This window comes from Rhinatrema bivittatum, unplaced genomic scaffold (assembly GCF_901001135.1).
Source record: "Rhinatrema bivittatum unplaced genomic scaffold, aRhiBiv1.1, whole genome shotgun sequence".
In the NCBI taxonomy this organism is placed as follows: Eukaryota; Metazoa; Chordata; class Amphibia; order Gymnophiona; family Rhinatrematidae; genus Rhinatrema; species Rhinatrema bivittatum.
The window spans coordinates 269,849-290,072 of record NW_021820642.1 but is presented as its reverse complement, the minus strand read 5'-3'; the positions used below and the strand labels follow the sequence as shown (position 1 = coordinate 290,072).

Below are 20,224 nucleotides of genomic sequence, written 5' to 3'. Positions count from 1 at the left end.
TCTGCAATCATGAACAGCTTGAACATGGAAATTTCAGTCATGTAATTAATAACGGAACGGGCGGTATAATTCACTCCGTCTCATCTCTGAAAACTTTGACCAACAATGTTCACACAAACGGCAGAACACTTATCTTAATCTGATGAATCAGATAATCGCTTGCACTGCAAGTTATTCAGTCTCTTTGTGCTGCCGTATTGAAACCCGGAGGGTCTGACAACCGCCGCCAACGCGGCCGGCGTTTCGCTAGAAAACGCTGCTTCAGGGCGGACTCTAGATTTAAACAGCAAATGAATGAGAATTATTAACCTTTTTTTTAAAAAAACAACCAAAGTTGCCTTAAAACGCTGTAAGAGTTACTTACATTTAGTAGAGAAAACCTTCTTCTAATGTGGTCGAATTCAGACTGAAATTTTTTTCAAAAATGGCCGCGCTAGATTTAAACAGTTGATTGGCTTAAAAAACCACCAATCGGTGTTCTCTAATGAAAGTTGCCAACGTACTGACGTTGTGCTGTGCCATTTGAGCTATACATGTTGTTGCAATGTAACGCTTACTTCTTATCAATAAAGATCTTAAATATTGAACTTGATCACAAACCGTCATGTATCCGTCTTGTTAATGTAAGTGAAACACAATGAATAGTGATGACCTGGCGAATGTAAATAATTTAATGAATGAGGCTATTCCATTCAATTTTAGAATTTTAGAATTTTAGAATTCAAACCATCCGTTATTAATTACATGACTGAAATTTCCATGTTCAAGCTGTTCATGATTGCAGAAGATTCTGCTACCATTCTCCGAGACAATTTAAGGCACAAAATAATTCAACCAGTTCATTTTGTGGTCTACAATCATTGAACAATTAATTTAATATCACTAAGCTGTTAGAACATCGATGGAGAGAAGAAATATATGTAATGAGACAATCAAATTTAACATCATTAAGCTGTCAGAATATTGACATTGTTACTTCATTGGGACAATTCTAAACATCAGACAGTCATCAGGTTGACGGAGTGAAAGAACAGCTACTTAATTTTTCCCAGAAGCTAAAAAAAAGCAATATCGCTTCCTCTCTTGAGATTTGCTAGTTCACAAAAGCAATATTGTTTCCTCTTTTGAGATTCGTTAGTTCATATAAGTAATTCTTTAAACAAAGGTAACATAAAGCTTAATTTATCTCATTAACAATCAGATAACAGCGTTCAATCAGCTTAATTAAAATTAATTACTCAGTGCCATTGTTAAATAATATTAATTTTATAGCAAAAAAAATTTAAATAAAAAGTTGTGATAAATTAAAGAGATTTTATTAAAATAAAATTTAGAGATTATAAGACCAATGATTGAACTTATTGGCCACAGAAATTTCTGTTAATTCAGATCTTCTGCCAAAACTGAGGTCTTATCTCTATAGCAACATTCATACATAATGCAACTTATACATACATCATGATCTACTTGTAACATATTTCACATAGCTAGTCATTAGTAATTATTATTAGTCATGAGCTACCCCTTACTTATGCAAGCCAACGGACTTTTCAGAAGTATACAACTACTGGTTTAATCTAATTTATGTTTACAGCTTTTCTATGCTTTGCCCTTTAGCCCACTTTATGATGTACTGCCTTAAGTCATCACTGCCATATAAGAAGGGATATTAAGCTTCTCGGAAACTCAAGCGTCACATGCCATTCGGGTTTTCAAGATATCTACAATGAATACATGTGAAATGAATTTGCACATAATAGAAATGCTGCTTGTAAATGCATCTCATGAATATTCAGAAATATCTAGAAAACCCTACTGGCTTGCAGCACTTGAGGACCAGCATTTCCTACCCTGTTCTAAATTCTCTCACCCCTCCTAGCAGACATAGACAGTGAAGTTCTCAAACGTTACCGGGACTTGAAACACAAACCAGAAACAGCACCTTCTGTTTGACATTCATCAAGAGATTCCACAACGTTGAAGCTAAGCAGGGCAAGGGGAGAGTCACATAACACACAGTACCAGATGATTATTGCAATTGGAAAGGAAAACAGATGCAACCAGAACTTGGAACACAAAACTCCACTTTGTGGGATTCCTGGACGGCCCAAAATGTCTGTTCTGCAGCCTCGTTTGCGCAAAGTCCTATTAAAGGCAAGCCTCACTCTGCACTGTCCCAGGTTATAAAATCGTAACAGCGTTTGTTACTCTTTTCGTGCAGCACAGGACAGATGCTCTTCCTGTCAGGCACAGACTGATGACATCACTAGAGGGGCTGCTTGCGAAGCTTCACACTGAGGGCACAGACTGATGACATCACCAGAGGGGCTGCCTGTAAAGCTTCACACTGAGGGCACAGTCTGATGATATCAGACAAACAAAGAGAGAAACGAGACTTTCCCACCTGCCTGCAGTTCTCACTTCCTCCCTCCCTTCTCCAGCACTTAGGAGACATTCACCTTTTCCCCAGTCTGAGATTAAGTCCCGTATTCATTTCTCATCCTAAAAGCAACAAAAGCAGAGAGGAAAATGCCTGCGGGAGCTTCTGCTCAGGTAGGAGATTGCACCCAGCTTCCTGCCCTTTGTTTATAAACACTGCTGCAATGTTTTTAAACTGGGACACTGCAAAGTGAGCCCTGATTTTAATAGGACCCCGAGCAGACCTGGCGCACCTCCTGAGTGTGAGGTGAGAGATCAGGAGTCCCACAAACTGAGATTTTATGGTCCAGGTTCTGTGTGCAGTTGGTTTCCAGTTGCTACAATCCTGCTCTGAGTCAGTTATGCGACTGTGAATTATTTATTATATTTTGATATTCATGCTTTTAATGTTTTGTTTTCATATTGTGGTTTAATTTGTATTTGCTTTTGTTCATGTTTTTTTGTATCCATATTGAATGATTAAATAAGGATTTGCAGAGCTTAAGATCAAATAAATAAATTACATGCACCCAGAAAATTTTCCCCCAGCTCTGTTTAGTCCCAGTGCTTTGAACTCTCCTGATATATGTGATGCAGAAGGTGCTGAATGTGGAAGGGTTTGTGTTTCAGGTCCCAGTAACCTTTGAGGACATCGCTGTCTATTTCTCCCAGGAGGAGTGGGAGGATTTAGAAGAACAACAGAAAGAGCTTTATAAGAATGTAATGAAGGAGAATTATCAGATTCTCAGCTCACTGGGTAAGGTATAATTTTACATTTTTCTCAGATCTGTCACATATAATGAAAGACATTTCCACATATGTCTCCTGGTGTGATTTGATGAGAAAATGAGCGAGTGCTGAAGTGATCATTTTGCATCCTGTCAGATGGACACATATAGCAGTGAGGTGAGCATAATGGGGGGGATCAACTGGTGGAGGTGAGAATGGAAATTACCTGGGAGGAAGGGAATCAAAAATAGAGGATGGGGAAGTAAGGGATAAGAGATTGAGTGTGTGATATACGTGAGAGAGAGATGGATGAGTTGATTAGCACTGGAGGTGTGTGTGCTTGTTCATTTAAAACACTCTGTATACCAATTTTTATACCAGTTTACATAAAAATTAAAAAAAAGGGCAATATATAACATCAATTTTCTTTAAACTGCATTGGCTTCCCAGAATCTGGTGGGTTAAATAAAAGGTAGCTATGACAATGTATCAAATGCTTGATAACCCCAAATCTCTGCGGATTAGCGCCCTGTTGAAAATTTACATTCTATCTCGTTTGCTGCATTCTTTGCAGGCTAAATAACTTGTTATCCCATCAGAGAAATCAGCAAGACTATCAGAAACTAGGGATCATGCTTTTTCAATTGCCAGCTCAGCTTTATGGAACTCAGTGCCAACTGAATTAAGATTATCATTGGGTATTAGGAGCTTCTGAAAAATGTTAAAGACCTACTTGTTTAAATTAGCCTTTGATGTACAATCTGGATTGATAATTTGTTAAAACCATATAAAAAGAAGGCCTTAGGATGAGCATTGTGATCTGCAAATAAGTTTTAACTTGTAATGTGTCCCGTCAACTCAAAAGCCAAAGGGGTTGAACTAGGTATGCCAAGATATAAAGCATTACAATAGTCAATGCTAGTAAATAATTACACTTATAATGCTATATGAAACTCTTGATTTCCAAGCAATGTTTTAAATGACCCAATAAGCAGAATTTGAAAAATGTAGTCTTTGCAACAGCATTGGTATTTTGTCACATCGAAAGACCTGAATCGATTAAAAACTCCAAGGCTCTTTACTTGGGATAGTATGGGGATCTGAATACCCTCAGATACAAAGTCAGATGGCCGATCTTGAGAAGATATACTTTCAAGGATCAATATTTGATTCTTGTCGACATTTCAAGCTAGTCTATTATGATGTAACCATGTCTTTAGAGTTGTTAAACATAGCAATATAAGCTGAAATGCTGCAACCCAAGATGATTGTAGTGGCACAAAAAAACAGAATATTGTCTGCATAAAGATGATAGATAGTACCAAGGACAGCTAATAATTTGCATATAGGGGTTAGATAGATGTTAAATGTTGCCAATAGAGCTGTTGGTGAGAAGAGAGCTTTGCCTGGTTGAAAGGGGAAACTATCGACCAGTGAGTCTGACTTCAATGCTTGGAAAAATCATGGAAACTATTTTAAAGAACAACATGGGAGTTCACATGATGCGATGGAGGTGTAGGACATGTTTCCCGTTGATAGCAGGGCTGAATTAGCCATGCTGTCATGAGATCTGTCACTCAGGCCCGGGAGGCAGAGCTTGTCAAAGCAGAGATTAGATTTTTGGTCTCTGCGGCTGCGCGTGTGTTCCCGCACAGGAAAGTAACAGATTCTCCTCAGTCTGTTTTTTCCGCGAGCGGGATTGCACACGGAGCTGACTTCTCCTCAGCGTTTTTTCTTATTTTTCTAAAATGTCTAAGAAATCGGGGTTTAAACCCCGCACTTGCGGCAAGGTAATGTCTGTCTCGGATGGCCATGACCGATGTTACCGATGTCTAGGGCCAGATCACACTCTCCAAGCCTGTCAGTTCTGTGCCCGAATGTCACTGAGGGCCCAGAAACAACGGGCCTATCGAATGAGGGAACTTTTCAGCCTATCGCAACCATTGGAGGCTCATTCGTCGCCTGGTCCTTCGAAAATAATGCCTCCGACACAGAAACGGGCATCTTCGTGGGATCCTAACTCCTCCAGGCTGGGAGGTAAGGACTTGCCGCGAAGGCATTGGCCATCGGATTCAAATGAACCGACAATGCCAGAACTACCGGCGCTGGAAACAACGGTGCCTAAAATTCTGGCGCCTAAAACTTATGCACCCAAGATGCCTTCTGCGCCTAAATCACTGTCGGCGCATACAGCTTCTGTGCCCAAGACATCATCGGCGCACAAGACTTCTGCGCATATGGAGCTGAAGACATCTGTGCGCATGGTGCCGAAGAAGTCTGCGCATACAGCGACGCACGGCGCCGGATGTGCGCATGGTGCTGGAATCAACGGCACTGCAGACATGACGCCGAAAACAGATGCGCACAAATCGAGATCTGCGCATGTCAAAATCTGCGCAAATGGTGCCGGAGACATTGGCGCACACGGCGCAGAAGACATTGATGTATAATATACAAGACTGCATAGCATCGCGAAGCCTGACGGTGTCGCAGGATACACCACAAAAAGCTGGAGACAAGTCAATAAAACATGGGTTAAAACGACGACATGACTCTTCAGAAGTGTCTCGTTCCACCTCTCCAGCTGTAACATCAAACCGCTCTCACTTAGAGAATAGCCACTGCCATTAGCAATGGTAATATGGACTAGACTTAGTTTTTGGGTACTTGCCTGGATTGGCCACTGTTGGAAACAGGATGCTGGGCTTGATGGACCCTTGATCTGACCCAGTATGGCATTTTCTTATGTTCTTATGTTCCTGCTCTTCGGGATTGACAACAAAACATAGAAAACGATCGCCGTCTCCACATAAGGACCACACAGGATCCTCGTCACACCGTCATAATAGACATACACATCACTCGCGCCATAGGAAAGCTACGAGGGCGAGTGAAACATGGCAAGTAAACCCTTCTACTTCTACGTCGTCGCACGCACAAGGTGCAAGAACCTTATCTCATAGAGAGATAATACAGGTCACTTCCTCTGATGCTTCTCCTACCTCAGATAATTCCATGAGGACAGCAGACAGAAAACAGATGCGCACAAATCGAGATCTGCGCATGTCAAAATCTGCGCAAATGGTGCCGGAGACATTGGCGCACACGGCGCAGAAGACATTGATGTATAATATACAAGACTGCATAGCATCGCGAAGCCTGACGGTGTCGCAGGATACACCACAAAAAGCTGGAGACAAGTCAATAAAACATGGGTTAAAACGACGACATGACTCTTCAGAAGTGTCTCGTTCCACCTCTCCAGCTGTAACATCAAACCGCTCTCACTTAGAGAATAGCCACTGCCATTAGCAATGGTAATATGGACTAGACTTAGTTTTTGGGTACTTGCCTGGATTGGCCACTGTTGGAAACAGGATGCTGGGCTTGATGGACCCTTGATCTGACCCAGTATGGCATTTTCTTATGTTCTTATGTTCCTGCTCTTCGGGATTGACAGAATATGACTCTTCGGGGGACAGAATATGACGTGCCAAGTACTTTACCTCAAGTACCTATGAGGCACCTTAAAACATGTGACTTACCAAAATCATCTGTTCGTCCAACAATGCCTCCTCTCACAAAAGAGGCATTTTTGCAGTTATCACAGTCATTAGCAGGGTTTTATGAAACTCTTCAATCATCCTTTAAGATGTCTAACGATCTCTCTATGAGTTCCCCAGAACATAATACTCATACTTCTAAGGAACACTCGGTGGGGCCTCCGGCATCCCCAATAACAAAACGACCAGTTTCACCAATTCGAAACCAAGATACACCTATCGATTCCCCGTCTACATAGACCTCCCCATCATCATCTACCGGGTTCCCATCAGACCCACAGGAACAACCGCAGGAACCGTAATCCCCTCCAGAGGACCTCGCGTACCCCAAATCTTTGGAAAAATTGGGTACCATATTACACCTAGAGGTCCAAAAGGAGACAGACCCTAGATCAGAGACCCTTGGTCTCCTAAATATTTTCGATACTCCAGGAGAACCAACATCTCTTCCACCACAAGAACTCCTACACACAGTCTTAAAGAAATCATGGGAAACACCTTACTCTCTGTCAGCGGTCTCAAGGAAAATGGATATAAAATTTCGTATGCGGAAATCATCGCCTTACTCTATGCCACAATTACCGCATGCTTCACTTGTGGTAGAGTCTGCGATACAAAGATTCAAGAAAACAAAGTCGCACACCTCATATCCACCAGGCAAGGATAACAGATATTTAGATGAGTTTGGCAGGAAGATGTACCACAACTCCATCTTGAATGCCCGCATTATGCACCATCCATTCTACATGGTACAATACCTATATGAATGCATACAAGCCACAAAAGGTATGCTTTCCTCGATGGCAGATCAGATACCACTGCTGCTTCACGATATGGAAGAGTGCTCTCGACACCTTCTGCGCTCGATAATTGAGGGATTCGAAACATCTTCCGGGGCATCTGCAACAGCCATTGCAGCCTGTAGAATAGCATGGTTACGTTCTAGCACGATACGGGAAGATTTGCACGAGAAACTGGCGAACCTCCCGTGTATGGGAGACAACCTATTCGGAGAGCGTTTTCAGGACACAGTGGGCAAATTGAAAGAGGAAGCTCTAACAGTTCAGCCTCTCACATCACAACCTCACTACTCGACCACACGTCGTTATGTCGGATCCACTCGTCGACAATCATATGCCCGTAGACCTTACAGGTCTTACCAGTCCTTTCGTACACAGCTGTATCCATCTTACCAGCGTTCTACGCAGCAACAGCATACCCCGAACCAACGTAGGGGCAAAGCACTAACCAAAGACAGCAGGCACAACAACCAGCTGCTGCAGTAAAATCAACACCATCTTTTTAGTACCCCAGCCACCACCACAACACCAAGCACCACCTGGCAGAATCCATTCTTGCCTGACAGCCTGGGAAAGAATAACATCCGATCAATGGGTTTTAGAGATAGTACGACATGGGTACCAACTCCAATTTGCCACAAAACCCATGCTACCTCACCTTTCCACTCTAAAGATTCAGAGTTTCCAACCACAACTGGGGAGGAAATTGCTTTGCTTCGCAAGCAACAGGCCATTCGACGGATTTTCCCGAAAACCCAACAGGCGAGGTTTTATTCCCCATACTTCCTCTTACCCAAAAAGTTGGGTGGCCTTCGTCCCATACTAGACCTGAGAGAATTGAACAAATTCCTAACCAAAGAGAAATTCAAGATGGTATCGTTGAAATTGATCCTACCTCTGATTCAACCCAACAACTGGATGTGTTCCATCGATCTAAAGGATGCTTACACACATATTCCAATCCATCCATCCTCTTGGCGATACCTGTGCTTCCGCAACAAGCATCAACACTACCAGTATAAAGTTCTTCCCTTTGGACTATCGGTTGCACCCAGGGTTTTCACCAAATGTATGGCTTTGGTGGTGGCTCATCTCAGACAACAGGGTATAACCATATTTCCATATCTGGACGATTGGCTGATAATTGCCTCGACTCCGAGTGATACAGTGGAGTTGGGACTAGTGATCAATTTCCAAAAATCACATCTACAGCCAACACAAACATTACAGTTTATAGGAGCATGCCTGGACACCACTCGCAACAGGGCATACCTCCCAACTGAGAGAATAACACAATTGCGTCATCTTCTCCAGGTGTTGAACCATACTCACAGACCTTCGGCGAGACAAGTTCTAGTAGTCCTAGGCCACATGGCAGCGGCTATTTTCACGGTTCCCAATACCAGGCTACACATGAGACGCCTGCAATGGGGACTAAAACGTCAATGGAAACAACACTCACAACCGTTGACACAGAAGTTATCATTGACCACCGAAATGAGACTGGACATAACATGGTGGCTCCTGGACTCCACCCTGTCCAAGGGAGCATTATTCAGTTCCCCTCCTCACAATGCAGTCTTAACCACAGATGCGTCTCGCAAGAGATGGGGAGCACATCTCGAGATTTACGAAACACAAGGGTTATGGACAATCTCCGAGCAGATGTTACAGATAAATTTATTAGAACTTGGAGCGATTCGAAATGCACTACAAGTGTTTCAGGACTACCTGAAAGGTCGCAGGGTCATGATCTACATGGACAATCAAGTAGCGATGTTTTACATCAACAAACAAGGAGGGTCCGGTTCATTGTCCCTTTGCAAGGAGACCTTGACGATCTTCGAACATGCTCACCGAAATTGCATGCATTTATTTATTTAAAAACTTTTCTATACCGTTGCTAAGTTAAATACAGTCGCAACGGTTTACATGTAAGCACATACATCTGCAAGCAACTTACCTACCAGGAGTGGCAAATACAAGAGCGGACAGGCTAACCCACATTTTTCATCCTCACGAATGGGCACTCAATTCGGATGTAGCCCAAGACATCTTCATACAATGGGGGACGCCTATGATAGATCTCTTTGCAATGGAGATCAACGCTCAAGTTCCCAAATTCTGCTCGATAAGACCAAGCCAATTCAGGATCGCTCAGGACGCCTTCCTCATTCCGTGGACGACAGGCCTCATGTATGCCTTTCCTCCCATATCACTCATAACAAGGACAATTCAAAAGTGCATAACAGACAAAGCTCAACTGATACTCATAGCCCTGGCCTGGCCGAGGCAACCGTGGTACAGTTTCCTTCTCCGACTGTCCATCACGGACTCAATTCAGTTACCGAATCGTCCAGATCTTCTCTGCCAAGATCAAAGGACCCTCCTACACCCACTACACTCATCTCTCCACTTGACAGTGTGGAGATTGAGAGGCTCCTTTTAACAGAACAGGGAGTTTCCACTTTGGCACATTTCATCTTGTTAGAATCCAGGAAACTCTCAACGAGGAAAAATTATAGCTACAAATAGAAACGCTACTCTACCTGGTGCACTTCCAAAGGCGTACCACCATTGGACTGCTCACCTGAGCTACTCATGGATTATCTTCATACACTATACGTAGCTGGTCTTGCAACATCATGATTAGAGTTCATCTCAGTGCCATAGGGGCATATCATAGACCAGTTAACAATATTCCTATATCCAATCACCCCTTACTATCTCATTTTATTAAGGGGTTAACTCACCTTCATCCTCCGATCTCTAAGCCTCCAGTTCCGTGGAACCTCAACATAGTTCTGGAACAGCTCATGCTTTCCCCATTTGAACCCATGGACTAGGCACACATTAAATACCTCACATGGAAGGTGGTATTCCTGGTTGCAGTAACATCAGCATGACGAGTCAGTGAATTACAAGCATTGGTCCATTACTCTCCATATTTACAGTTTCATCACCAAAAAGTGGTTCTCCGAACTCACCCATCCTTCCTACCAAAAGTGGTTTCTCAATTTCATCTCAATCAAAACATAGAACTACCCATCTTTTTCCCTAAACCTCATGCAAATGATAGGGAAAAATTACTGCATACACTAGATTGCAAAAGAGCCTTGGCATACTACAAAGAGAGAACAAACTCGGACTCCCGGGTTTCTCAACTCTTTGTCTCTTTCGACCCGAAGGCACCTGGACTACCAGTGGCTAAACGCACCATCTCCAGCTGGATAGCACAGTGCATCAAGTTCTGCTACGACAAACAAAACCTAAAGCTACATTCTATTCCCAAAGCTCACCAAGTTAGAGCAGTGGCGGCCTCCTTGGCACATCTTAAACATGTACAACCCATAGACATTTGTAAGGCAGCTACATGGTCATCGCTCCATACCTTCACATCTCGCTATTGCCTTGATCAACAAGCAGCCACTGATGCGAAGATAGGGCAAGCAATCCTGCAATCTCTATCCTCTTGTTCACGGTGACTGCCACACTTTTAATGATCACGTACAAACACACACATATATATATATATATATATATATATCATAAACAACCTGCTCGGGAGCTTGGGACTCCCATGACAGCATGGCTAATTCAGCCCTGCTATCAATGGGAAAAAGCAAGTTTGCTCACTGTAAACGGTGTTTCCGTAGATAGCAGGATGAATTAGCCATGCTGACCCACCCTCCTCCCTCGCAGTCGCCGTCTCTTCGACTACACTACAGCTTAATCACAGACTGAGGAGAATCTGTTACTTTCCTGCACGGGAACCCACACGCAGCCGCAGAGAGCTAAAATCTAAATCTCTGCTTTGTAAAGCTCCGCCTCCCGGACCTGATTGACAGATCCCATGTCAGCATGGCTAATTCATCCTGCTATCTACAGAAACACCGTTTACGGTAAGCAAACTTGCTTTTCCTGCACTGCTCTGGATCCCCACCTCTTATTTTTTTCATTTTTACAACAGTATACTTTAACATTTAAACAAGGAATTGTTCAGTCCTGCTCGATAGACCTTTCTATAGCTGTATCACTAATTTGCTGGAGGGAATCTGCACATTTATGGCCTCTAAACCGCAATGTCGGGAGAAAGAAAAAGTCAAACCGGTGAGCGAGAAGATGGCGGCTCATCTCAGCGATCCATTGTCGGCATGTGGAAGTTGCAGCGGCAGTTGTGGAGGCATTAGAGACTAAGGGGGTTATTTTCTATCCCTTTTCGCGTGCGATAGCTAGCTCGGGGCAGAGACGGGACTGGAAGAGGAGGATTCGGGGCGTCGTCAGGGTGGACACCGCGGAAACTTCACTGGCGGCGATAAGGTGAGAGCTGTTTTCGCTGCCAGTAGCGTGGCCAATAGCACCACTGCTCTAACTTGGTGAGCTTTGGGAATAGAATGTAGCTTTAGGTTTTGTTTGTCGTAGCAGAACTTGATGCACTGTGCTATCCAGCTGGAGATGGTGCGTTTAACCACTGGTAGTCCAGGTGCCTTCGGGTCGAAAGAGACAAAGAGTTGAGAAACCCGGGAGTCCGAGTTTGTTCTCTCTTTGTAGTATGCCAAGGCTCTTTTGCAATCTAGTGTATGCAGTAATTTTTCCCTATCATTTGCATGAGGTTTAGGGAAAAAGATGGGTAGTTCTATGTTTTGATTGAGATGAAATTGAGAAACCACTTTTGGTTAGAAGGATGGGTGAGTTCGGAGAACCACTTTTTGGTGATGAAACTGTAAATATGGAGAGTAATGGACCAATGCTTGTAATTCACTGACTCGTCATGCTGATGTTACTGCAACCAGGAATACCACCTTCCATGTGAGGTATTTAATGTGTGCCTAGTCCATGGGTTCAAATGGGGAAAGCATGAGCTGTTCCAGAACTATGTTGAGGTTCCACGGCACTGGAGGCTTAGAGATCGGAGGATGAAGGTGAGTTAACCCCTTAATAAAACGAGATAGTAAGGGGTGATTGGATATAGGAATATTGTTAACTGGTCTATGATATGCCCCTATGGCACCTTAATCCTCTTTCTTCAAAAAGGGAACTAGCTATGATCTCTAAATCTAAAAGATGCTTACACCTACAGAGATTTTCTCTGGTCACAGGAAATATCTCAGATTTGTTGTGAGAGACTGTTATCTCCAGTATTATGTTCTGCTGTTTAGGCTACCATCTGCCCCACCCACATCTCTTCACCAAATGCTTGGCCGTGGTGGTAGTGCATTTGTGCAAACTGGAGGTGCAAATATATCCCTATATGGAAGATTGGCTAGTCAAGATCGTATTTCAGGCAGGAGCCAAGGAATCAATGCATATGACCATCCTGGTTTTAGAGTTACTCTGGTTCATTGTTATCTAACCCAAATCTCATTTGTGTCCTTCACCTCAATTGGAGTTTATTGGAACTATACTAGACATGACTCAGGCAAAAACCTTCCTTCTGCAATAAAAGGCTATTACCCTGCTGTCTGCAGTGGAGCAGATACAGATGAGTCAACAAATGAAACCTTGGGACACTCCGAGTTTGTTGGGTCTCATGGAGTCAAATATACACGTCACTCCCATGGCACATCTCTACATGAAGTGAACCCAATGGACCCTCAGATCTCAGTACTACAGGCCGCTCAGGACCTACAGGGCAGTAAATTCTGGGGGTGGGAGGAGAGCAGCTACAATCCTCTCTCTCTCACTGATAGGTATCAGCAGGCAGAGTGGCTGCAGCTTATCCTTAACCTGCCACAGTTGATTGGCAGCTAACATGGGCGTCAATTTTAAAAGCATTGCTCATGTTAAAAGGCCCATATATGCTTCAGATTTTGAAAGCCACTACTTACAAGAATTTATGCATATTCTTGGCTAAAAAAATAAGGGGGGCAGAAAAGGGCGTTCCAGAGCGAGGCTAACAGTTATGCGTGCAAATCCGTATTTTAAAACTGGAGGCCCCAGCGTGCGGAGGCTTACTATCTGCATACATTTACTATTGCTCCCGACGAGGTAGAAGTCTTCAGAAATCACTTTTTCCCTGTACGTACCAGGATCAGTCCAGACTCCTGGGTTTTGCCCCCCCTCTAGCAGATGGAGACAGAAGTTTATAAACAAAAAACTCCGCCTACATATAGGCTGGTGCCACCTACAGTCTGGCAGTATTCTTCTGTCTCCTAGCAGGTGGAGAGGGTGCAAAATCCTACAGTCTGTTGAGGGCCTAGTTTATTAGGTGTTGTAAAAAAAAAAAAAAAAAAAAAGAATAGGACTTTTGTGGTAGGACGGTAGGTGTTTTTTGTTTGTGCTCTGGGAAGGGACCGCAGAGGCTTGCCTGCTGGTCCCAATCCCCGCCTCCCAGGGGAAGGTAGGGTCCTGAGGGGACCGTTCCTCCTGGTAGAGGCCGCCGAGGAGTGGGGGAGCCCCACGTACCGGCTTGACAGGGCTGGGGGTGATACCGGGGGTCCCGGCTCACTCCCCCCAGCCGGATCCGGATCCGAGGTAAGCAGCATATAAAAAAAAAAAAAAAAAAAAAAATTTTGTTGTTGGATTTTGTTTTGGTGTGTGTGTGTGGTGTGCTTGTACCTCGCGGCTGGGGGCTCGGCGATCCGGGGAGGAAAATTCTGTCTTTCTTGCTTTTTTCTCCGATCTCTGCGGCGTTTTTTTTTGCACATGCCTCGGCAGGCTTCGTGTCGGGCCTGCGGGTCCGCGGCAGGGAGGCTGTCGCGCGACAGTCTTTGTTCCGCGTGCGTGGGCGGCGGAGAAGGAGGGTCGGCGGTGCCTTCGGCGTCTCGGCGGGGTAGGCAGGACCGCGAGGTAGCAGCGTTCCCGGAGCGGACGGCTGCGAGTTCGTCAGGGACGGCGGCCATTTTGCCAGCGTTTTCGGCGGGAACGGCGGCCATTTTCTCAGCGCGGGCAGCACAAGTTAGCGCGGGCCGGCAGACCAGCGCACCGGTGCGGGACCCGCCGCGTTTGTCCCCCCAGAGGGTGTCTGGAAGCGAAGAAGGGCCGTTAGGGTCCAGGTCTCCTGGGGATGATTCCCCCGAGGATGGGGAAGAGGAGGCGGGGTCATCGGACTCCTCCTTTAACTCGCGGTTCGTGTTACTTATGCATAAGGCGTTTAAAGCACGCCGCCTGGCTCGGAAGAGAGGTCCGGGGGTCCCCGCTTCTGAGAGCGGAGCGCCAGCGGTCAAGGCCCCAAAATCCAGCACGGGGGGAGGGGGGCTGTCTAGGCCCCGGCCCAGGCCAAGGCCTCTTCGTTCCAGGGGGGCGGAGGGGCCTTCGCTCTCCTCGTCAGAGTCGGAGGCGCTGGCGGATCCGGAGGAGGATCTGGACTGTCCATCCCAGCCCCCGAGGGGGGTTGAGGGGGATGAAGAGCCGGAGCCTAAGGATGCAGGGACACTGCACGCTGCGGATGGGGACGATCCGAAGGTAGTTCGGTTGTTCCATAGGGATGAGCTAGGGCCCCTCATCCCGGAAATCCTGGGGGAACTGGGAATCCCACTTCCCCAGGTAGAATCTCGTCTGGGTCAGACGGATCCGGTTGTCTTGGGCCTCAGGGGTCCCTCGTCGGCGTTTCCACTACATTTCTCGGCATCGGATTTGATGTTAAAGGAGTGGGATACTCCGGATTTGGGACTCAAGGTAGCTAAGGCTATGGATAAGTTATATCCACTGCCGGAGGACGTGTTGGAACTTTTGCGCCTGCCAAAACTTGATTCGGCGGTGGCGGCGGTTACCAAAAAGACCACCATCCCGGTAACGGGAGGTACGGCTCTCAAAGATATACAGGATAGGAAGTTAGAGGTTCAACTGAAGCGTATTTTTGAGGTCTCGGCGTTGGGTATCCGGGCCGCGGTTTGTAGTAATTTTTCGTTGCGAGCCGGTTTACGCTGGGCACAGCAGCTGTTGGCGAATGAGTCTCTATCGACGGATGAGGCGAGACAGGCGAGTCGATTGGAGGCGGTCATCGCGTATAGTGCGGACGCCTTTTATGATCTCCTGCGCACTTCGGCACGGACCATGGTCTCTGCGGTAGCGGCGCGGCGACTGTTGTGGCTTTGCCATTGGGCGGCGGATGGTACCTCCAAGGCTAGGTTAGGCTCTCTTCCCTTTAAGGGGAAGTTGCTCTTTGGTAAGGAGTTGGAGGATATCCTGGAATCCTTGGGGGAGAATAAAGCGCACCGTTTACCGGAGGATAGATACCGCTTCCGGGGTGCTCCAGCCGCTCGGCCGCGGTTTCGTGGGGGCCGTAGAACTCGTGCAGCGCGAGGATCGAACTCTTCGTTCCGTCACGGTGCGGCCCGCCAACAATCGTACTCGCAGTCCTTTCGTGGGCGTCGATTCGGCCGTCCGGGGGCCAGTCCGGCTGTGCAGGGCAGTAAGCCAGCACAATGAAGTGAGGCCGGTCCGTTCCTCGGTTCCCCCGGTTGGAGGCAGGTTAAGCCGGTTTTACGAGGAATGGACCAAGATTACGTCGGATCAGTGGGTCCTAGAGGTGATAAAACACGGCTACGCGTTAGATTTTTCGCGCCGTCCGGCGCCGAGTTTTCTGGTGTCCCCTTGCGGGTTTTCAGAAAAGCGCCGGGCGGTGCGGGAGACTCTGGCGCGCTTGCGCGACCTCGGGGCCGTCGTTCCGGTGCCGACCGGCGAACTCCGACAGGGCCGGTATTCCATTTATTTCGTGGTACCCAAGAAGGAGGGGACTTTTCGTCCCATTCTCGACTTGAAGAGTGTCAACAAGTGCCTAAGGGTTCCGCGTTTTCGCATGGAAACTTTGCGGTCCGTGATCGCGTCGGTCAGAAAAGGAGAATTTATGGCCTCTCTGGACCTCACAGAGGCGTACCTGCACATTGGGATTCGACGGGAGCACCAACGGTTTCTCCGGTTTGCGGTACTGGGGCAACATTACCAGTTTCAAGCGTTGCCATTTGGCCTCGCAACTGCCCCGCGCACGTTCACCAAGATTATGGTGGTGGTGGCGGCGAGACTCCGCCAGGAGGGGCTGTTGGTGCATCCATACTTGGACGATTGGCTGATTCGGGCCAAGTCAAGGACTCTTTGTCAGCTGGCGATTCAGCGGGTGCTTCACCTGTTACGCTCCCTGGGCTGGGTGGTCAACCTGGCCAAGAGTCATCTGGTGCCGTCGCAATCCCTGGAGTATTTGGGGGCGGTGTTCAACACGTGTCAAGGCACGGTGGCCCTAACGCAAGAGCGTATCCTCAAACTACAGGGGCAAATTCGCAGGTTGTTGCGCAAACCGGTCCCAGTGGTCTGGGACTATCTGCAGGTCTTGGGCTCTATGAATTCCACGCTAGAGTTAGTTCCATGGGCGTTTGCGCATATGCGTCCCTTGCAGTCCGCGTTGCTCTCCCGCTGGAGCCCGGTCTCGGAGGAATTTTTCCTCAGCCTGCCATTGACCCAGGACGCCAGAGACAGCTTGCCGTGGTGGCTCTGCCAGGAAAACTTGAGTCGCGGGGTTTCGTTGGAAACTCTGTCGTGGACGGTGGTTACCACGGATGCCAGTCTGCTCGGTTGGGGAGCAGTCTGTCTCGGTCAAGCGGTTCAGGGAACATGGTCGGCTCGGGAGGCGTCGTGGTCCATCAATCGGTTGGAAACTCGAGCGGTGCGATTAGCTCTGGTGAGGTTCCTCCCGCTTCTCCGCGGGCGTTCGGTCAGGATTCTGTCGGACAATGCGACCACGGTGGCTTATATCAATCGGCAGGGGGGAACCCGGAGTCAGCCGGTAGCGGCAGAAGCTCGGTTGTTGATGGTATGGGCGGAGGCCCATTTGAGCAGTATCGCGGCTTCCCACATAGCCGGGGTGGAAAACGTCCAGGCGGATTTTCTCAGTCGGCATTGGTTAGATCCCGGGGAGTGGGAGCTCGCGGAGGACGCCTTCAGGCTCATTTGCGATCGGTGGGGCACACCGGCGGTAGACTTGATGGCCATGTTCCGCAATGCAAAGGCTCCTCGATTCTTCTCTCGTCGACGGGAGACGTTGGCGGAAGGAGTGGATGCACTGGTAGTTCAGTGGCCGAGGGATGTGTTGCTCTACGTGTTTCCTCCGTGGCCGCTTATCGGACGGGTGCTGCGTCGCATAGAGCAGCATCCGGCGGAGGTGATCGTGGTGGCTCCAGAATGGCCAAGGAGGCCCTGGTTCGCGGATCTGGTGAATCTGGCGGTCGAGGGGCCACTTCGGTTTCCGTTTCTGCCGGATCTCCTACATCAGGGGCCCGTTTGTTTCGACCTGGTGCATCGCTTTTGTCTAGCGGCATGGCTTTTGAGAGGCAGCGGTTGAGCTCTAAAGGGTACGCGGCTTCCGTGGTATCCACGCTGTTGCAGTCCCGAAAGAAATACGCGGCTTCCGTGGTATCCACGCTGTTGCAGTCCCGAAAGAAATCTACGTCTCTGGCGTACGTGCGCGTGTGGCGACTGTTTGAGACTTGGTGTGTGCGTAGCGGCACAGCACCTACCCGGGCGACTATCCCGGATATTCTGCTGTTTCTCCAGGATGGGTTGGCTAAGGGCCTGTCCTGTAGTTCTTTGCGGGTGCAAGTGGCAGCGCTAGGATCTTTGCGAGGGCGGGTGCACAGAGTTTCGGTAGCACAGCATCCGGATGTGGTGCGTTTCCTTCGGGGGGCAAAACAGTTACGCCCTCCGTTTCGTCCTCCGTGTCCGTCTTGGAATTTGAATGTGGTTCTTAAGGCGCTGTGTAAGGCACCGTTTGAGCCTCTGCGGCACGTCACTCTTAAGGACTTGACGCTCAAGGTAGTATTTTTGGTGGCCATGGCATCGGCGAGGCGGATTTCTGAGCTGCAGGCTCTGTCTTGTCGGGAACCTTTTCTGAGGATTTCGGATTCAGGAGTCTCCTTGCGTACTGTGCCGTCTTTTTTACCAAAGGTGGTCTCGTCCTTTCACGTCAATCAGACGGTGGAGTTGCCATCATTTGGTCAGGTGCAGTCTTCGGATCCCTTGGCTAGGGACCTGCGGAAGCTGGATGTTCGGCGCGCCTTGTTGCACTATTTGGAGATCACTAATGTGTTCAGAGTCTCCGATCATCTGTTCGTCCTCTATGGTGGTCCCAGGCGAGGTAAAGCGGCCTCCAAGACTACAATTGCTCGTTGGTTGAAGGAAACCATTCGCTCTGCATATTTGTTGGCGGGGAGACCATTACCGGTGGGGCTGAAAGCCCACTCTACTCGCGCCCAGGCTGCATCCTGGGCGGAATGCCAACATATCCCTACGGAGGAGATCTGTAGGGCGGCCACTTGGAAGTCAGTCCATACTTTTGCCCGGCACTATCGTTTGGATGTGAAGGCGCCAGGGTTGTCGGGGTTTGGAGAAGGGGTGCTTAGAGCAGGCCTCTCCGGCTCCCACCCTCAGTAAGGTAAGCTCTGGTACATCCCAGGAGTCTGGACTGATCCTGGTACGTACAGGGAAAAGAAAATTAGGTTCTTACCTTTTGCTAATTTTCGTTCCTGTAGTACCGAGGATCAGTCCAGAGTCCCACCCAGTATTGCGGTTGCGGTTGTATGCCGGAAGAGGATGTGTGGGCTGTGTGTGCTGTTTCTGGAATATGTTTTTTGTTTGTTGGTTGCCTCGAGTTCGGTACCCAGTTGGGTGGAGTTAAGCTTCAGTTTGGCTTAGTTTGGAGGTAATCTTCAGTGTTCTTTGGGTTATTTGTTGCGGGTTATCCTGCTACTTTGACATTCAGTAATACTGCCAGACTGTAGGTGGCACCAGCCTATATGTAGGCGGAGTTTTTTGTTTATAAACTTCTGTCTCCATCTGCTAGAGGGGGGGCAAAACCCAGGAGTCTGGACTGATCCTCGGTACTACAGGAACGAAAATTAGCAAAAGGTAAGAACCTAATTTTCTTTTACACCTTAGACAGCAGCGTGAGGGGGTCTGGGTTTGGGGGAGGGGAAGGATAAAGAACCAGAGCGGTCGAGATAGTCTGAGCAAACGGGTGGACTAAGTGGTAAAATCGGGAATGTCCTTCATGTCGGCATGTTTTAAAATCTGCTTCCCTGCATGCATTAAAGCTGACAAATTCTTAAGGCAGATACACGCTTTGTTTGTTTGAGTAACTGCTTAAAATTAGGAGCACACATAACATGTGGAAGGCCCCTACATGCATTTTAAAGTTGGCCTAAGAAAGGAGTTCCAAAGAGGATTGGACGACAAGAGTCCTCATGGAAACACGTACGGGCCTCTACTCACAAGCTTTTCTATTTGCTGCAGGAGAGTTGAACTGGGGGTGCGCTTATTGCATACAATGTACCGAACCCCAACGCACTAGAAGGTTTTGTCCCCTGACTAGGACATTCATTGTTGGAGGGGATGTGGTGATCTCGGCACCTATATCCGCACGTGGTGGCACTGTCCCAGGATTGCGTGGTTTTGGGGGGGGAAGTGGCAAAAGAAATGGGCAAATATTCTTGACACTGAGAGCCACCTTCTTCCCGAGCTGGGTTTACTGGGGATCTGGCAGGACTCCCGGATCCCCCTGAAATACCGGCCCTTAGTGGGTCAACTGCCGTTGGCAGCCAGGTTCACAATTGCACCCAAATGGAAATCTAATACAGAGTTTACCTATTGGAAAGCCCAGAGCAGGAGTATTGTGGATGTAGAAAAACTGAGAGATGCCCTACTTCATAAGGGGTTTAAGTTCCGTCAGATTTGGGGGCCCATATCTTACTTACTATGATCTTGATCATCTGTAACGGATAATCTGGG

General features: G+C 47.4%; 1 protein-coding gene across 1 annotated transcript in view; it reads left to right on the top strand.

Moving 5' to 3' along the window:
• Positions 1-2,125: 2,125 nt before the first annotated feature.
• LOC115081801 (oocyte zinc finger protein XlCOF6-like) overlaps positions 2,126-20,224 on the top strand; it is a 43,279-nt gene continuing 25,180 nt past the window's right edge. The window contains exons 1-2 of the mRNA XM_029586173.1: positions 2,126-2,553; positions 3,049-3,175. Of these exons, the coding sequence (XP_029442033.1) occupies positions 2,530-2,553; positions 3,049-3,175 (151 nt within the window). The 5' untranslated portion in view covers positions 2,126-2,529. The remainder of the gene's footprint in view (positions 2,554-3,048; positions 3,176-20,224) is intronic.